General features: G+C 38.1%; 1 protein-coding gene across 3 annotated transcripts in view; it reads left to right on the forward strand.

Annotated features, from left to right (window-relative positions):
* The window catches only part of MAP3K1 (mitogen-activated protein kinase kinase kinase 1), a 76,178-nt gene extending 61,903 nt beyond the window's left edge, over nt 1–14,275 (forward strand). For all 3 annotated transcript variants that reach the window (XM_049863921.1, XM_049863923.1, XM_049863922.1), the window contains exons 12-20: nt 1,281–1,372; nt 1,661–1,850; nt 2,342–3,614; nt 3,975–4,127; nt 4,817–4,979; nt 6,339–6,470; nt 7,340–7,482; nt 8,394–8,525; nt 11,651–14,275. In XM_049863921.1, coding sequence (XP_049719878.1) covers nt 1,281–1,372; nt 1,661–1,850; nt 2,342–3,614; nt 3,975–4,127; nt 4,817–4,979; nt 6,339–6,470; nt 7,340–7,482; nt 8,394–8,525; nt 11,651–11,800 — 2,428 coding nt within the window. In that variant the 3' untranslated portion in view covers nt 11,801–14,275. The remainder of the gene's footprint in view (nt 1–1,280; nt 1,373–1,660; nt 1,851–2,341; nt 3,615–3,974; nt 4,128–4,816; nt 4,980–6,338; nt 6,471–7,339; nt 7,483–8,393; nt 8,526–11,650) is intronic.
* The last annotated feature ends 5,742 nt before the right edge of the window (nt 14,276–20,017 follow it).

Here is a 20,017-nt window from a genome sequence, read left to right on the forward strand (position 1 = left end):
CACTAGGAGCTCCAGTCTTTCTCTTCCTCCCCAAGCCATGGGAGCAGGGCTTCGAAGCAGTTAAAACTGGTTCAGTCATGGCCGGCAAAGTAGAACTGGAACAGACCCGAATGTTTACAATTTGGGTGCTCCAGAGGGAGAAGAATTACAGGTCAAAGCCCTGGAATGGGAAGAGGCACAGTGAGCCCTTTCAGGAGCCTGATGCATGGGATTGGACTATTGGCAATACTGCAGAGAGCAACACATATTCATAGCTGCGCAGTTGGCCACCATCTTTGAGCGGGGCACCACTGTTTCTGAGTATGCTCAAAACCTGGAGGGCAAGAAGTTTGGTTGCTGTGCAACATATATACTGCTCTTGTTTTCTAAGAGGGAAATCAGGTTTCTAGTAGGGATTCGACCTGTAATTTTTCCGGATCCAGTTACCATTCTGGAGCACCCAAGTTGTGAACGTTTGGGTCTGTTCCAGTTTTGCTTCCTTGGCCATTGCTGAACCGGGAGGAACCAGTCTGAAGCCCTGTACGTGACATAGTTTATAGAGGGTCTTTGACTTTTTCCGTCTCATTTTTTGAAGTCTATTTTTGCCTCCATTATTTTCTCTACATGAGCGTACAGGTTGAAAGTATTAGAGGTCTTCTTGTTGCTTAAAGAGAATATTACAGTATCTAAAAAAAACATGGGAAAATAAATAATTTACAAAATGCAAAGGAAAAATCATCATTTTTCAGCATCAGAGTGTGCATTTTTATGAGAACTTCAGTGCTTTTTCATGGCATTTGTTTTGTTGCCCACATTCTGAAATTCTGAAGTTAGGTTGTTTATCTGGTCAGTTGGATTGATTCAGCACCATAAGAAATACTGTAAGGAGACTTTATGATATTTAGAACTCACTCTGGGTATATAAGAGAATGTAAAGGTTTTGAATGGAAAAGTTCTCATGCAAGAAATGGTTAATGAGAACCTAGAATTCAAAATATCTGTGTGTTCTTCTTTGCTAGATTTGGAATGAAAATAAACCTTTTATCTGGTTTGATATTTAAATCAGTACTTGCTGTCTAAGAGCCAGTATTGAAGATTCTGTGCGAAGGTCAAATTTTTAAAACTAGACCTAATAATGAGTACTGTTAGTGACATCATTGATGCAGTTTTAATGGTAGGCAAGTAAATATTCCTGAAAATGAATTTTTCCCATTTTATCACAAGCTTATTATTACTACCCTCCATTTGATGTGTATTTTATCCAGGATGCAGGACTGATGTTGCTTTCCTCTCATTTTCAGCCGCACAAGTCAGCTGTCCATATCAACACTGTTGGAATTATGCAAAGGCCAAGCTGGAGAGTTGGCAGTTGGTAGAGAAATACTTAAAGCTGGTAATAACTTTTTACCTAAATTAATATAAAAAAAAAAAAAATAGCATGTTTTATTGTTTTCCTTAGCAGACTTCCTAATCTCATTATCTCTCATGGAGTAGTTACAGAATTTTGAAGTAATTTTATAAACTGATTCAGTCAGTTAATGTTAGAAATATAAATTTTTACAAGAGAAATTCTTAAAACTAATATAATTTAGAGTATTTTTGTTGGCCATTCGGTCTTGTTTTGTTTTAGATTTTGATATCACTATTTTTCAATTACTTATTATTATTTTCCTTTCTGTAGGATCCATTGGTATTGGTGGTGTTGATTATGTTTTAAATTGTATTCTTGGAAACCAAACTGAATCAAACAACTGGCAAGAACTCCTGGGCCGCCTTTGTCTTATAGATAGACTATTGTTGGAATTTCCTGCTGAATTTTACCCTCATATTGTCAGTACTGATGTTTCACAAGCTGAGCCTGTTGAAGTCAGGTAAATTTTCTTCTGAAAATATATTGCTTTCTTCTTCCTACTCAACCCCTGCAAGAAGAACACGTTAGGTTTATGAAAGACCCAAAAATTACAGAGCAAATGTAGGTTAATAGAGCCTGTAATATTTGATTGAAATAAAAATCTGAAATCTAGGCTGCTTAATCAAAAATTTACAGACCCTCTATTCTAAAATAATTTTTAAAGTCCACAGACTGTAAATTTGTACGATTTTCTTTATTTATGTATTTGTTTTAATATTTTATGGTGTTTTTGGTAAAGGTTTACACAGCAGTTTAGGTTCCCATTCAACAATTTCTACACAAGTTGTTCAGTGACGTTGGTTACACTCTTCACAATGCATGAACATTCTCATTATTTCCCTTCTGACTGCTCTGTTTTATTTGCATATATATGGAATGGACTCCACGGCACTGGGTGGGATTATGGTAATTTGAACTTGGTCTGGTAATTGAATGTGTTTTTACTTTCAGGTATAAGAAGCTGCTGTCCCTCTTAACCTTTGCTTTGCAGTCCATTGATAATTCTCACTCAATGGTTGGTAAACTCTCCCGAAGGATATATTTGAGTTCTGCAAGAATGGTTACTACAGTACCCCATGTGTTTTCAAAACTGTTAGAGATGCTGAGCGTTTCCAGTTCCACTCACTTTACCAGGATGCGTCGGCGTTTGATGGCCATTGCAGATGAGGTGGAGATTGCTGAGGCTATCCAGCTGGGCATAGAAGATACTTTGAATGGTCGGCATGACAGCTTTTTGCAGGCATCTACTAGCAGCTATCCAGAAACCACAGACGACAGTTCCCTTGAACGCACAGTCCATTTAGAAAAAACCGGAAAGGGATTGTGTGCCAGTTCAGAGGACATTTCTGACAGACTGGCCGGCATTTTGGTAGGACTTCCTAGTTCAACAACAACAGAGCAACCAAAGCCAATGGTTCAAACGAAAGGCAGGCCCCACAGTCAGTGTTTGAACTCCTCTCCTTTATCTCATCATTCCCAGTTAATGTTCCCAGCCTTATCAACCTCTTCAACCCCTTCTTCATCTGCCCCATCTGTACCAGCTGGCACTGTAACAGATGTCTCTAAGCAAAGACCTCAGGGATTCATTCCCTGTAAAATACCTTCTGCATCTCCTCAAACACAGCGCAAGTTTTCTTTACAGTTCCAGAGAAACTGTTCTGAAAGCAAAGACTCAGACAAACTTTCACCAATCTTTACTCAGTCAAGACCCCTGCCCTCCAGTAATATACACAGGCCAAAGCCATCTCGACCTACCCTAGGTAATATAAGTAAACAGGGAGATACTTCAAAAAATAGCATGACACTTGATTTGAACAATTCTTCCAAATGTGATGACAGCTTTGGCAGTAGCAGCAATAGTAGTAATGCTGTTATACCCAGTGATGAGACAGTGTTCACCCCGGTAGAGGAGAAATGCAGATTAGATGTCAACACAGAGCTCAACTCCAGTATTGAGGACCTTCTTGAAGCATCCATGCCTTCAAGTGACACAACAGTAACTTTTAAGTCAGAAGTTGCTGTCCTCTCGCCTGAAAAAGCTGAAAATGATGATACCTACAAAGATGATGTGAATCATAATCAGAAATGCAAAGAAAAGATGGAAGCTGAAGAAGAAGAAGCTTTAGCGATTGCCATGGCGATGTCAGCGTCTCAGGATGCCCTCCCCATAGTTCCTCAACTGCAGGTTGAAAATGGAGAAGATATCATCATTATTCAACAGGATGTAAGTATATCCAGAGTCTTTAAAAGGTTAGAGTTTCCTGGGACCATGCTACGTCCAATTCAGAAATGCAGCTTTTAACATGAATTCATTGTTGCAAGCAGGTTTTCCACTTGGAATTACTCTTTATACAATAGTGTCATTGTTTGAGCAGAAATATTACTTGGCTATTTTGAAGACATTTTTGATTGATTAATGGTGATCATCACTTCTGTGTTTGACATTGGTCACCAACACTGTCCATTCAGTGGTCAAGTTTAGAAGCGGTTTGGGAAGCTAGACTGAACAACAGGTATATTTTGCCAGGCTGATTTCACAAAATCTAACTTAACAGTAAAAAGATGGCTTTCATTTAATATGTAGACACCAGAGACTCTACCAGGACATACCAAAGCAAAACAACCTTATAGAGAAGATACGGAGTGGCTGAAAGGCCAGCAGATTGGCCTTGGAGCATTTTCTTCTTGTTATCAGGCTCAAGATGTGGGAACTGGAACTTTAATGGCTGTCAAACAGGTAAATATCTAGGGTGCACATAAATGAATGATTTAAAATTACAAAATGAAACATGAGTAAGTGCGAAGAATGAAAGATACGTCCGTGCCTGTTTATACTTCAGTTCTTTAAACTTTGAGAAACCTGAACTTCAGAGTAGATATTGCCAGTGCTCCAGAAACATCATGAGTTCCGTTATTAAACATGATTATTTTAAGGTGCAGCATTGAGATGGGCCTTATAGAAGCATTTTTGTTTTCCTTTTTATAGTTAACAGAGATATGGTTTCATACTCCTCTTAGCCATACGCTACTGGTCCAGTACCATCTTGGGATTTCTGTGGTTTGCTATTTATGATGAGCACGTACACAAAAATGATGAAGCTTCCTTTTTCAAATCATGTTTGCTCTTTTTCCATGATGAGGCTTTTTTTGTTTTTTATTCTGTCTTCAGAATAAAAATAAAAATAACCCAATTTTGGGTTATTTTTCTGATATTGCACTGCTTCTTAAGCTAGATTCTCACTGTCTAGAAGAGTCTGACTTGGCTTGTAAGTAAAGTACTTATACTGTGTCCATGAGCATAAAAGCTATCTGCTAGTTAATATATAAGCTTATTTTGATTGGTCCGTTTTAGATCAGATTGTTAATGAAATTATAAATAGAAACTTATCAGAATTCAAAATATTTCTATAAACGTGTTTGAAACAGGTGACATATGTCAGAAACACATCTTCTGAACAAGAGGAAGTGGTGGAAGCATTAAGAGAAGAGATAAGAATGATGAGCCATCTGAATCACCCCAACATCATTAGGATGTTAGGAGCCACATGTGAGAAGAGCAATTACAATCTCTTCATCGAATGGATGGCAGGTATGTTCATGTGTTAAATTATAAATAATTAGGTACATGGATTTAACTTCCTGTTTGATATTAAATTTAGGAAAAACAGCTTAATGAACACATTTTTTATTTTTTATCAAACAGAGTTTAGGTTTTAAAAGCAAATTGCCCCAATATATTAATATGAACTATAAATGTAAATACCTTATGCTTTGTCTTATATTTATAGATACAATATTCACTAGCTACCTTTTAATTTTTTCCAGTATTTCTTTTAAAGTGATTATACAGCATTGTTTCACTAGAATAGTTATGCATAAAACCAAGGAGCCCTGGTTAAGTGCTCAACTGCTAACCAAAAGGCTGATAGTTCAAAACCACCAGCCACTCCATGAAAGATAGGTGTGGCAGCCTGCTCCTGTAAAGATTACAGCCTTGGAAACCCTATGGGACAGTTCTACTCTGTCCTGTAGGGTTGCTATGGGTCAGAATCGACTCGGTGGCAGCCACAGGGTTTTATGTATAAGACCCAAATTTTCTAGGTGGTTATCATTAATTTTTTATCATTAATTAGACAGTTTTATTGGATTTTTTTTTAATGTGGCAATATAAAAATAGTTATTAAGATACAACTTGGAAAAAGTTGTTACAAGTAAACTAGCACTAAAGCATAAAGCTGAGCCTTACCTACTCGAACAAATAAAGGCTAAATTTTATTTTGTATCATTGAGTGTATACCATAAAGTTAATGACTTGAGATTTGATGAACAGGTAAGTGCTTGGTTTAGCTTCATACTTTTTTGTATTTGAAGAGTGCATTTCTGTTCTCAAACCAGTTGTTTACTACATTATCTGATGCTGGCCTTCATAAAGACATACAGAGTGGCTAGGCTGAGTAGTTCAAACACTGCTTTTGTCTGAGGCTGATTGAGTGTGGGTTCCAGCTCAGAGCTAGTAAATGGTAGAAATGGTAGGATACAGAGCGTCTTCTGACTCCTCCCCCACCCCATGCTCTTTAGTTTCTGCTAAATAACACATGTTGGCACTGTTTACATAAGTCATTAAGTGTTTTGTATATTTTGGTTGAGAAGACAGAAAGGTGAATTACACATTTCAAAAATAGTTCTATTCAAAATTGTTCATTTTTAAAGCTTTTTGAAATCTTGGCTCTCTAGAAAAGTAGTTCCATGAAGGTCCTGTGAAAATGTTTCCTAGCTGATAGATTTTTGAATGTTAGTTTTTCAAATTAGTTTTACTTTTGAGGTAGGATATAAATTTAACATTTCATATGTGAATATGACCTTTCATGTGGTGTAAGCTTAAGTTACCAAAGTGTTTTACTTCTGGCTTGAGTTGATGATTACTACTTTTTTTATATTCGTGTTATAGGCGGATCTGTGGCTCATTTGCTGAGTAAATATGGAGCCTTCAAGGAATCGGTAGTTATTAACTATACTGAACAATTACTTCGCGGCCTTTCGTATCTCCATGAAAACCAGATCATTCACAGAGATGTCAAAGGTAGTAATGCTTTTAATTGTTACATGGTGGCAATAGGAAGAAAATACAGTTTTAAAACTTGGACCTTTGCTGGTAATCTCTTACTTGAGATTACCTGTAGGATTGTTTCTCCTAACTCAAGGAATACAAAAACAGGATGTTGAATACCAGAGAGACTGGGACTGTTAGTTGATGGCAGACCCAAAGGTAGAACCCAGGTTTCCTGATTCCCTGACTTATTCTCATGATGTATTGCCTCCCAGAAAGTTTGTTGCCAGTTTTATTAAGAATAATTGATATATCACAAAAAGATTTTTAAGAAAAATCTTTCACAGTCTTTTGCAATTCCTGTTTATTTTTATTAAGAGTAACTTTAGTTTTCTGTCATGAATCTAGCTAGTGTTTGACACGATGTATTCAATTAATTTTATTAGATTAATTTTTTAAATCAAGTTTTAATTATAAAATCATAGCCTATAGTTGGAATTGGCCTAGGTCACTATGTTTCAACAGGACTTAATGTTTTTAAAATATAAACTATACCCAAATTTGGACTTTGGGGAAAGATTTTGTTGGAAATCATTGAAGTTGTCGGCACTTTATTCTTAAAGTTTCACTGAATCTCTGTCTTTATCTCCTTGTGCCTTAATACTTTGTTTCTCAGGTTTTCCCTATGAGGTTTAAGATTGTATTTACTTTGAACTGTAGAGACCTGTGTTCCTTTAACGATGATGAAGTGAAGTGAAAGGGAGACCGTATTTCTCTGAACCTCCGACGTGTAGCACACGCCTTTATTGGGCTGACTCAGCTCATTAGTGATGTTTCACTGAGTTTTAATCTGTCCATACTTTTGATTTAACCTGCAGCGTCATTTGCTGTTTTGTTGACAGGTGCCAATTTGCTAATTGACAGCACAGGTCAGAGGCTGAGAATTGCAGATTTTGGAGCTGCAGCCAGGTTGGCATCAAAAGGAACTGGTGCAGGAGAGTTTCAGGGACAATTACTGGGGACAATTGCATTTATGGCACCTGAGGTGAGAAGCTGTTTTAAGTTTGATAGGAGAAAATATTTTGGAGTTCTGCATTACAACATTGTACCAAATAATTTGCATTGTTATTTATTATGTGCTTATCAGTCTGTGATTCTAAATATAAGTTTTTAATAATATCCTTAATTTCAGCCCTTTATCCCAGGCTTTCCATCTTTGTTTTGACAAAATTCAAAAAGGTATATTAATAAATTTGCTTAAAAGCTATTTCTAAAGAACTGTTGGGTAATCTATAATAGTTGTTTTATAGTAAATGCAAAGTACACATAATTGAAATTTTTAAAAATTAGAAGGTTATCTCTATTCCAAAGATGGAGCCTTGGTGGCGTAGTGGTTAAGAGCTCAGTTGCTAACCAAAAGGTCAACAGTTCGAACCCACCAGCCGTTCCTTGGAAACCCTGTGAGGCAGTCCCTCTCTGTCCTGTAAAGTCACTATGAGTCGAAACCGACTCGATGGCACTTAACAACAACATTCCGAAGAGAGATGACCACGCAGAAGCAGGTCTTATCAGTAGGCGATGAAGTTTAACTAAGCATTGCTATTCTAATTTGGCCTCTTTTGTGTTACATAGCTCTTCATGTTCATACATAATGATCATTGTTGTTATCTTGCCCTGGTCCACCAAGAGCAGTGGGGCGGCCCTGAAATTCGTTGATGTGACTCTTCTTCAGAACCTCACAGTTCTCCAGAGCATCTTTGTGCCTGCCACTTAGAAAATTAAGCTTGTTAGTAGAATAAAGGGGAAATAAGCAGTCCATGTAATTGCTGAGGCAATACCATTTTTGTTTATACCCACCTTTTACTCTGAATTGAAATACTAGAATTCATACTACAAAATGGCTTTCTCTTTTTTTAATGGGTCATATTTCCAAATTAGCTCTCTGCTTTATTTTAGGTTCTGAGAGGTCAGCAGTATGGTAGGAGCTGTGATGTGTGGAGTGTTGGCTGTGCTATTATAGAAATGGCTTGTGCTAAACCACCTTGGAATGCAGAAAAACACTCTAATCATCTGGCCTTGATATTTAAGGTAATTGTGAGATAAAAACTACTCACAGTTTCTCTTCGACTGTCAATCTAATTTGAAAGTATATCTTCCTTGAAATAAATACATCTGTAGATGTTGCCAGGAAATTATATGGTGTGATGAACCTTGGTGGCATGTAATGGAAATAGCACTTTCGTGTATGTCCTTTTCGTTTAAACTTCAGATTTTCTTCATTTGACTTAACTCTTTTAAAAACTTCATTTGTATGTTTAATGAATGGAAGCTTTAAAAATCTGAAGCTTTTTGTATATTGTACATATACAAAAAAAATTTTAATTTGCTCTACTATTTTCTGTATTTCAAAAATTCACACCCGCATCAGCTGCCAAATACTGTCTGTTCTACCTTTTTGGCAACTCTCAAGTCCACTCTCCATTTCCACCATAGAATTAATGTAATGGTTGAGATCTTTAGTTTTTGAGCGAGACATTTGGTTAACAGCATGAGATTTGGAGTCTTAACAGGTTTGGTTTCAGATCCTAGCTCCACCCTTAATGGCCATGTGGCTGTGGAAAAATTAATGTCTCTACCCTCTGTTTTCTCATTTGTAAAATAGATAGAATAATAGTGCCTACTCCATGGGATTATTATGAGGAATAAACAGAATCACCCCTGGGCCCAAGTAAAGCACTTCACTCACATAATCCCCTTCCAGTGGGAGGCGGCTAGTATTAACCCTCAGAGCTAGACCTCTAGCCCCTCTCACCTGCTGTAACCTCTGCCGCCCACCTCCTCCACTCCTTCCCAGGCTTAAGTACCTTCCTCAGTCACCTCTCTAATCAGAGCTAGTTTGTGTTCCCGCTCTCTCCCTCCATTCTGCCATCCTTCCCCAGGGCCCACTTGTGTGTGGTTCAGATTCTCACTTTCATTAAGCCCACATCCGCCATTCCTCTCTCTGCTTGGGCTTTCCTTCCTGCGCCTGCTGCCGCACCTTCTGCAGCTCCCACAGCACCTCAGGTTGTGCTCCTGTCTGCTGCTTCCTGTGTGGTGGTCTGATACCTCCTTCCTCAAACTCTGAGTTTTTTTGAGGACCCTTCATGTCTGCGTCATTTATGTTCCACAATTCTTGTACAGCAGTAGCTCAGTGAATAATTTGTGGCTAGGATCAATTTGAATGTTTGATGTGATTTTCAAGTTCTAGTGAAATCACAAATAGAAAAACAGCTTTTCAGAAACTCCCTGTTTGTTCAGTGTAAATTGCTGTAGTACTTTTTCTAAGATGATTTGGCACTATCTGCCAAAACTTAAGATGCACTTACTCTTTGACCCAGCCGTGCCCAATATTAGAAATTTCTGGATTTACCTGTAGAATGTTGCCAGGATCAGGGGTATCCACTGCACTATTGCTTGTAATGCCAAAAACCTGTACTAACTGAAGTGTTAACGATAAGAGAGTGATTAAATTACATACACATTGTAAAACTATACAGAAATTAAAAAGAGTAGTATAAAGCTGGAAACCTTGGTGGCATAAGGAGTTAAGCGCTATGGCTGCTAACCAAAAGGTTGGCAGTTCAAATCCATGAGGTACTCCTTGGAAACCCTTTGGGGCAGTTCTGCTCTGTCCTATAGGGTCACTATGAGTCGGAATTGACTCGATGGCAAAGGGTTTTTTTAGTGTAAAGCTATTGGTGTTGATTTAGAAAGTGCTCTAAGATACATTAATAAGTGAAAAAAGCAAGATGTATAAAGTATTCTTTTTGTAGACATTTTATGAAGAAAATCTAAGATGTGAATACAGGTAGTCCCAGACTTACAACATATTTGAATTACGATGAACTACACATAATGACCGTCTGTTTTGGGGGGATTTTTTTTGGGGGGGGTGCATATCTTCTTGTTAGTAATGTGTACTACAGACAGTGTTGCAGCACATGACTTGCTGATGCTGTCATTCTCAGATGTAGTGTTTCCAACCCCCAAAGACAAATAAAGATCAGATTTCTAAAGATACTGGTAATAAAAGTCTATAATAATGAAAAAAAAACAAAAAAAAGGTATTTGTCTTACATCAGAACCGACTTACAACAGAGCAGTTGTCAGAATGGAACCCCATCATAAGTCGGGTGGTTTTTCCCACCCAACAGAAGGAAACCCTGGTGGTGTAGTAGTTAAGTGCTACAGCTGCTGACCTAAAGGGTCAGCAGTTCGAATCTAGCAGGTGCCCCTTGGAAACTCTACAGAGCAGTTCTGCTCTGTCCTGTAGGGTCGCTATGAGTCAGAATAGACTCAACGGCACTGGGTTTGGTTTTTGGTTTTTAACAGGAGGTAACACAAGAAATTGTTAGCAATGATTATATTTGGGGAGAAGAAGAAGGGGTTTCATTTTTTGTTTTATGTTTTCCTTTTCGTGGATGTGTAAGATGGGTAGGTGTCAACTGACTGTATCTTGGTGTGGGATCATGGGCTTTTTAATTTTTTTTTTTTTTCCTATATTTAAATTTTAACCCAAAGCATTCAGGAATGCTGCTTACTGGGGGGGTAGGGGAGCAGGAGAGCTTTTGTGTGGTTAGGAGGGTGTAGATGAGTTTAAATTATTTAGGTTTATTCTTAACCTGTTCATTATCAAAAGGACAGTTCTTCCTAGTGTGTTTGATACTAAGAATTAGTATTTATCCAACATTGCAAAAGGTAATCAATGCAGTTGTATTTCTGGTATATTAAATTGACTGGCCAGGTTTAGTCTTTCTTACTCTGAGTAGCTTTCTCTGCTGAAAAAAATAGAACACATGCAGTGAAGCAAAGAGGACAGACCCAGAGAATGAATTTAAGGAAAGCAGAATTCATTTGAGTAAATACTTCCCACCTGATCATTTTGATACACTTAGCTTTATTCTTTTGAGACAATAAGGAAAACCGTAGATCCATATCTAAGCAAGATGTATTTGATCAGATTCTGAAATTTGAAGAATTCTTAGAGGAAACCCCATCCATTGGGTGGGTTTTTCCATGGACTCCCTGATAGCAGAAAGTTTGCCTCCTTCTGCTTCAGTTCCTCTGTGTAGAGGATATATATGTAGAGGTTATGAAATATATGCACACTTACTTGTAAATATCAAACATTCCAACTGTGGAAAGTTTCAAAGCTCTGTGTTTTTCTCTTGCAGATTGCTAGTGCAACTACTGCTCCATCGATCCCTTCTCATCTGTCTCCTGGTTTACGAGATGTGGCTCTTCGTTGTTTAGAACTTCAACCTCAGGACAGACCTCCATCAAGAGAGCTACTGAAGCATCCAGTCTTCCGTACTACGTGGTAGCCAATTATACCAATAAACTGTAACGGAGACAGGATGCTCAACAAGAGAATAAAAACTTTTGTGGGGAACCACGTTGATATCATCTGCTGGCCTTCATGCCACTGAACAGCTATGAACGAGGCCAGTGGGGAACCCTTACCTAAGTATGTGATTGACAAATCATGATCTGTACCTAAGCTCAGTATGCAAAAGTCCACAACTTGTGCAGAAACTGTAAACCGTGCCTTTCAAAGAACTGGCCCTAGGTGAACAGGAGAGTAATGAAGTTTGCATGACTAAATGACAGAAGCATAATTTTATTTTTTTGGAGCACTTTTTCAGCAATAGTAGCAGCTGAGGGGCTCAGGATCTATTTTAATGTTTCAATTAGTTTTCCATTTCATACCATGATCAGGAGCAGGGGGTTCTGCAATTCCATTCTTTTTTTTTTGTCACTGGCTATAAAAATCAGTATCTGCCTCTTTTAGGTCAGAGGAGCAGTAAATACATATATTTTTAAAAGTTGATAATTTCTTTATGACCCACAGTTGACCTTTATTTTTTTTTAATGCCTGCGCAGTTGTGTTTCATTGTGCATTTTACTGTTGGCCCATTCATTTCGTTTTTGGAGATTATGGTTCTGTATTTTCCTTACATCTTCATTTTTGTTTAATATTCAGGGAAAGGTGATCTTTTCAAACCAGAAAAAAATATAGAACTAGGTATGAACTAGAGTTCATTAAATATCTTGCTATTGCAAGAGTTTTTTACATACAGGTTTAATTTTGTTTTTTAAATTGGAATATGATAAAAAATACTACCTTCACTGAGTCAGTAACTGCTCTTAATTGTGCAAGTTAAATATAAATTAAATGAAAATCAACTATTCTCTGTGATGCAGCTCACAACCAAGATCAAGATCACTATGAATTTATTTGAACTTTTTAAATGTATCAGTTTCTTTTGTCATACTGTAGGAAACTTCACACCATCAGACAGGTTTAAGTCTTACTCTGTCGGTAACAGTCCATCCTCCGCCATCACCGCTGATGATAACATGTACCTGCTGTTTTCCTTCTGCCACGCGTCGTCTTTGCAGTAAGTCTGGCGGATAGATAATAAAAGGAAGATTAATTACTGAACCACCAATGTGGAATGGTGTTTTTAAGCAAAAATCTTCTTTGAGCTTAGAAAAATAATGGAAATTGAACTTCATTTTACATATTATTTCCTTGGATTTTGCACAGTTATCTGATGGTTTTAGTCTGGAGTTGAATTCAGATGCATGGAATCCTGAAGGAAAATGGCAGCTCTTTTCTCTTTTTTGTGAGTCCTTTAAATCAAGTACTGATTAAGTATTTAATACAACTTTATACGATGTTAAGTTTTAACTCTTCAGAAGCCAGTTGAATTGTTGCAGAGTGAAATAGAATTGGTTATTCTCAAAGACTCAGGATAAACTAAATAAGCTATATAGAGTACATTTAAAATGTACAACAAATTGGAAGTAAAATAAGTTAACAAGATAAGTTTACAGGGATATATTGCTTATAATTTTTAAAGGCAGTCTTGTTTTTTTATGTGAATGTGTTTCTTAGTGAAATTTTACATTCCTTTGTTTTGAAAGATTGGCAATATTTGAAGAGTTAAAGGAAAAATAGTACCGAAATGTGAAGTTTGGTAGCTCTACATGTGTTGTACTTGACTTTTCTTTTTATTTCCTTTTTTTTGGACTACTTAGAATTTTCACAATTCTAATAAGATTGTTTCCAAGTCTCTCATGTGCAAGCTTTAAAGGATGCAGTCTTGCCATTTTGTGTACTGGAAGAGCATTTGTCAGATCAGTACTATGTCTGACAGAAATGTAAACTGTATAAACTGAGGAACCTCAGCTAATCAGTATTACTTTGTAGATCACCATGCCCACCACATTTCAAACTCAGACTGCCTCTAGATGTCAAAATCCATTGTGTTTGAGTTTGCAGTTCCCTCAGCTTGCTGGTAATTGTGGTGTTTTGTTTTTTGTTTTGTTTTGTTTTTTTCAATGCAAATGTGATGTAATATTCTTATTTTCTTTGGATCAAAGCTGGACTGAAAATTGTATTGTGTAATTATTTTTGTGTTCTTAATGTTATTTGGTACTCAAGTTGTAAATAACGTCTACTGCTGTTTATTCCAGTTTCTACTACCTCAGGTGTCCTATAGATTTTTCTTCTACCAAAGTTCACTTTCACAATGAAATTATATTTGCTGTGTGACTATGATTCCTAAGACTTCCAGGGCTTAAGGGCTAACTTCTATTAGCACCTTACTGTGTAAGCAAATGTTACAAAAAAAATCTCTGGGTTAAGAAAATTTGGCTTAAATGTATCCTTTGTTATTTTAAATATATCGAGATATTTTAATTAAAATTTTTACCCCATTGAACCAATTTTATAGTATTTGTACCTATTTTGGTGTTTTGTCTTTATAGTAAATAAAAGTTTTTGGACAAAGGTTACTTGTCACTTTTATTTATTTTGAAATAACTTCAAATTTACAAAAAAGTTTCAAGAACACTACAAAGAACTCAGATATACCTTTTACCCAAAAACCCCATTCAGATTTCACCAGCTGCCCAGTAATATCCTTTATAGTAAAAGGATCCAAACCAGGATCACATGTTGCTCTTACTTGTCATATTTCTTATCACTCATGATTGTTCAGTCATGAACTGTTCCTCAGTCCTTCCTTGACCTTTGTAACCTTAGCATTTTTTCAGATTGCAGGTTATTGTTTTATAGAAATCCCTCAGTTTGAGTTTGTCTGATGCTTCCTCCTGCTTATGTTCAGTGGATCATATCAGGAGGCCCACGAGGTCATTTCATTCCATTGCTTTTGAGTAGGCCTCTCAAGTATAGAGTTATTCTTTTCTCTTTATAATAAGTATTTTGTGGGAGTAATAATTTGAAATTACATAAACACCCGGCTCCTCACCCAACTTTAGCTCTCTGCTTTTAGCTTTCTTGCCTGAAAAGCTACTCTGATGGTTACCAAATGGTGATTTTCTAGTTCCTTCATTCCCTCTATAATTTATTGTCATTTTACTGTAAGGAAGAGCTTTTTCTTCTCTCATTTATTTACTGACATCACAATGGACTTGTGGATTCCTGTTTATTCAATGAGATAAAATCCATTATTACCACTTATTTGCTCAAATTGTCTCATATTTGGGCAGTGGGAGCCTCTTTGCTAGCTTCTCTGTCTTTTGATAAGCGGTCTTTATTCTTGGAGCATGTCTTCAGGTGGGTTCTGTAGAGAAGCAAAACCAGTAAAGCATCAAAATATATATAGAGAGAGATTTATATCAAGGAGATGGCTCACGTGATTGTAGGGGCTGGAATGTCCCAAGTCTATGAATCAGGATAGAGGCTTCTCTTGATTCACGTAGCTGCAAGAGCTGGCGAACCCAAGATTGGCAGTTTGGAGATCAGGGCTCTTGCTCACAGGCTGCAAAGATGGACAAATCCCAAGATTGGCAGGCAAGACCACAAGGCTTCTCCTGATCCACATGGCTGCAGGGCTTGGTGAACCCACAATCAGCGGGTCAGAGAGCAGGGCTTCTGCTCACAGGCTGTGAAGATCAACAAATCCCAAGATTGGCAGATAAGCTGATAGCTCAAGTTCTAAGAACCAGAGGTCAGATGAACAGGAGATAGCCACAGGATCCAGAGTGAGCAAAAAAAGCCAGAACATTTGCTTATATTCGGATTCTTCCCACACCCCCAAGGAAACTCTGTTTCAACTGATTGGCTACTCAGAGCAGATTTGATCATGGGAGTGATCACATATAAACGCTGAGAATCATGGCCCAGCCAAGCTGACACACCATCTTAACCATCACAAAGCACTTTCTTACTTTCAGACCCATCTTCTGCATTCCCTGGAAAAAATTAGCCATTTTCCCAAAGAGTCCTGATACTTGAGACTGGCACTTAACAACCTAGATCTGGGTACTAGATACAGTCATTGCGTGATAGGATGTACTAGGGTCACTGTTCCCAAGTCCTCTTGGCAGACAGAATATGTATGTGTATATATCCACACGTGTGTATGTGTGTAAACCACACACATATAAACTATGAGTTCACATCAGTCTTCCAGTTCTAACACCACTGGGTTCATCCAAGCTTTCCTCCTTTCCATATTTGTAACTTCCTTCTCTGACAGAAACCTGGTTCTCATTATCCTCAACATACTGACTTTATTTGTTCAGTTCCCCATATGTAACCAGTGTCCTGATCCCCGTCTGCACCCCTTTCAGCTGCCTTCCTTGTGTCCTGCTGGACTGCCCTTGTTGCAGCCTGCCTAATGGTGTTTTAACAAAAAGAAGGAAAACTTTTAAGTTCTTTTATAAAATCATAAATAAAAATTATGCCTATTTTTAACAATCTATCTTGTGTAGCTTGATATGTTAGATCCAAAAAAAAAAACCAAACCCATTGCCGTCAATTCCAACTCATAGTGACCCTAGAGGACAGAGGAGAACTGCTCCATAGGGTTTCCAAGGGGCAGCTGGTGGATTCAAACTGCCAACTTTTGATTAGCAGCTATAGTTCGTGGTAGCTCTTAACCACTGTGCCACTAGGGCTCCAAATGTTAGATAAAAAAAAATAACATAAATACTACTGTTCCTAGACAGCACAGATTAAATTTGATTCAGTTCACATCCCTTTTTTATAGCACGTGGTGTAAAAAGCATAAAAACTACCTTAATGTTAAACTGCTGGGAAGGGGAATGATGATTTATTCACCACCTCCTATTTGTCAGGCGTACAAATGAGGAAACAAGGTCATTCAAGCTGCACCAGGGGACTTACCTGGTCTGCCCCCCAGCTTTGTCTGTGATTGTACCTTGTGGTTGGGTGGTGCTGGTTTTCCCTTTCAGCCTTCATGTTCCTGCTCACGAGTCATTTCTCACATGATCAAACTCCATCAGAAACTAGATGATCCACCCTGCAAGTGAGTAAATTAACTGAGGTCAGAAGCCCTTCCATGTCTTTACATTTGTTAAAGTTTCTGTAGACTTTGATTTAAAAAATACATCTTTTTAACTAGGTTTTTGGATGTTTTTGCTGAAGAGTACACTTCTGTCACTTCATGAAGATATTAACTTTAAGAAAACCTTTTTTACCTTTGAGGCATTAAGAAAATCAGTTTTATTCTATTGCTCCTTGATTTATGTAAATGGTACTAGTAATTTTATAAAATTACAAATATGCAGGTTAGATAGAATCTAGAAAAATGAGGTATTGTGCTCATATGGGAATGCTCATGATTATATTTGTGAACTGATAAAGTAATCCACTTCTTATAAAAAAAAATGCATGAAATACCACAGTCGTCAGGGAAAACAATAACTAGTGGACACTCGTTTTAAAATATTTGCTGTAAGCATAAATCTCAGAGGTAGAATTGACATAAAAAGGAAAGAACAGGCCTGGGACAACAGAGCCTGAGATGTGACCTGGGTCAAATCTGGCTCTGCCACCTACCAGCTGTGTCATACCATTCAGCTTTCTGAACCTCCGTTTCTGCATCTATAAAAGCAAAGTGATAGTGGCATAAGAAGTAAGGAAACCTATGTAGATAGCCTAGAACGGTGCCAGGAACATAATGGATGTACACTGTCCTATGAATGAATGAGTGACCCAAGGGTCACACAGTCAAATGGCTGTGGGGCTAGAAGTGCAACTGGCAGGGCCTAGGCAGATCTGAGATTTCGTTACAAGTTCATGCCCAAGAGGGGCAGGCCATGGTTGACATATAGGGATGAAAAGCCAGTGCTGTCAGAGCCTCAAAATTTTCAAGAGAAGCTGGAAATGTTTTTTATGTGTGATTTCCTGATGTTTAAACATTGGAAACGAATTTGATTTTTTGAATAAGAACTGTAGGCCAAACAAAACTCTTCTGTGGTCTTGATTTGGCTGTGTGTGGCTGGCCACTTTTTGACCTCTGACCTGCATCTAGGCTTACAAAAGAAAAGGAAGGTAGAAAATTGGAGGGGAATCTCGGCTTTGGGAAATTGTCTCCTAGGACATATGAGATGAAGCAAAAGTGAAGAAGCTGATTATAGATGCCAGAGAACCTCTGAAGAGAAAACTAATGTCTAATTACACACTACAGTGAACTGCTTACTACTAAAGCCAAATTACCGTGCAGCAAATTAAGTATACATAGCATTCAAGTGTGCCACCGCAGTGTTACAGTTAACTTTGTGAGTCTTACTATAACAGATAATCTGCACGATCTGTGACTGCAACGCCATCCAGGACAGAAACCAATGTCATCACTTTATAGTCACCCCGGCATCACTGTAACCTCACTTTCTTTGTGTCTCCCTCAGTTCATAGCCTCACTGGATCTGCAGAGATAAAACTAGGCTAAGCTGATGTGATAAGGGGCAAAGCCTTCATGCCCCGAAGTTCCTTTTCCCACAATGCTGAAATTCCTATTATAGTTTTTTGGGGGGCTAACTAGGTGCTAATTTCCCTTAAAATCAATTAGCTTAATGAGATTTTTCAACATCCATCCAGATGGATTGAGAGGATGAGAGTAGAAAGGAGAGGAAGGGGGAGAGAGAAAGAGATGTGGGAGATATTGAAAAATCTTTGCAGGGAGCTACATGATCTTATTTGTACTTTAGAAAGACCACTCTAGCAGTATCTTAAAGAATCAAATGGAGCAATACGAGAGGCAAGGAGAAAGAGGCAATTGCAGTATCTAGATGAGAAATTATGAGAGCCTAAGCGAAGGTAGAGGACAGTGATGGTTCAGTGGTGGAATTCACACCTTCCGTGCAGGAGACCTATGTTCAATTCCTGACCAATGCCCCTCAAGGACAGCCTCCATCCATCAGTGAAGGCCTGCATGTTGCTATGATGCTGAACAGTTTTCATGGAGCGTCCAGACTAAGAAGGACTAGGGAGAAAACCAGTCAGTGAAAAACCTATTGATCACAATGGTCCTATCTGCAACTGATCGTGAGGATGACACAAGACCAGGCAGCGTTTCATTCCACTGTGCGTGGGGTTGTCATGATTTGGGGGCTGACTCAATGGCAGCTAAAAATAACAATTAGTGAAAGTTGTTGTTAGGTGCCATAGAGTCGGATATGACTCACTGACTGTATGTACAACAGAATGAAAATTGCCCCGTCCTGCACCATCCTCACAATCGTTATTATGCTTGACCCCATTGCTGCATCGCCTGTGTCAGTCATCTCATTGAGAAAACCAAACCAAACCCACTGCCATCAAGTTGATTCCGACTCATAGCGACCCTATAGGACAGAGTAGAACTGCCCCATACAGTCTCCAAGGAGTGCTTGGTCGATTCGAACTGCCGACCTTTTGGTTAGCAGCTGCAGCTTTTAACCACTACGCCACCAGGGTTTCCATCTCATTGAGGGTCTTCCTCTTTTTTACTGACCTTCTACTTTACCAAGCATGATGTCCTTTTCTAGGGACTGATCCCTTCTGATAGCATGTCTAAAGTATGTGAGACAGTCTCACCATCCTCACTTCTCAAGAGCATTCTGGCTGTACTTCCTAGACAGATTTGTTCGTTCTTTCGGCAGTCCATGGTATATTCAATATTCTTCACCAACACCATAATTCAAAGGCGTCAATTCTTCCTTGATCTTCATTGTTCATTGTCCAGCTTTCACGTGCATATAAGGCGATTGAAAACACAATGGCTTGGGTTAGGCGTGCCTTAGTCCTTAAAGTGCCATCTTTGCTTTTTAAACACTTTAAAAAAGTCATGGAAATGAGGAGAAGGAGACATCTGAGAGAGATTTAAAAGGCAGAATTGAAAGATTGTGGAATAGTTATTGGAGGGTAGAGGGTGGGGGAACATAGAATGATGTCAAGGATGATTTTCCTATCCTAGTTTGGTCTCCTGGTTGGATAGTGGTGCCATTCACTGAGACAAGGAAACCATAGAAAAAACAGATTTGAGGATACGGTGTTTGGGACATGTTAAATTTGAGAAGCCTGCAAGATATCCAAAGGGAAGTTTCCAGTAATACTGAATATACATATCGGTACCTGCAGAGAGATTTTGGTTTTAAGTAATAAATTTGAAAGCCATCAGCCTATAAATGGTAATTGAAACCACTGATAAATCATTTAGGATTGTACTCAGGTGCACATAAAAGTGACTTGACCACATAAGGATTTTCCTCATATGTAAGTC

This window comes from Elephas maximus, chromosome 2, assembly GCF_024166365.1.
Source record: "Elephas maximus indicus isolate mEleMax1 chromosome 2, mEleMax1 primary haplotype, whole genome shotgun sequence".
Classification (NCBI taxonomy): Eukaryota; Metazoa; Chordata; class Mammalia; order Proboscidea; family Elephantidae; genus Elephas; species Elephas maximus.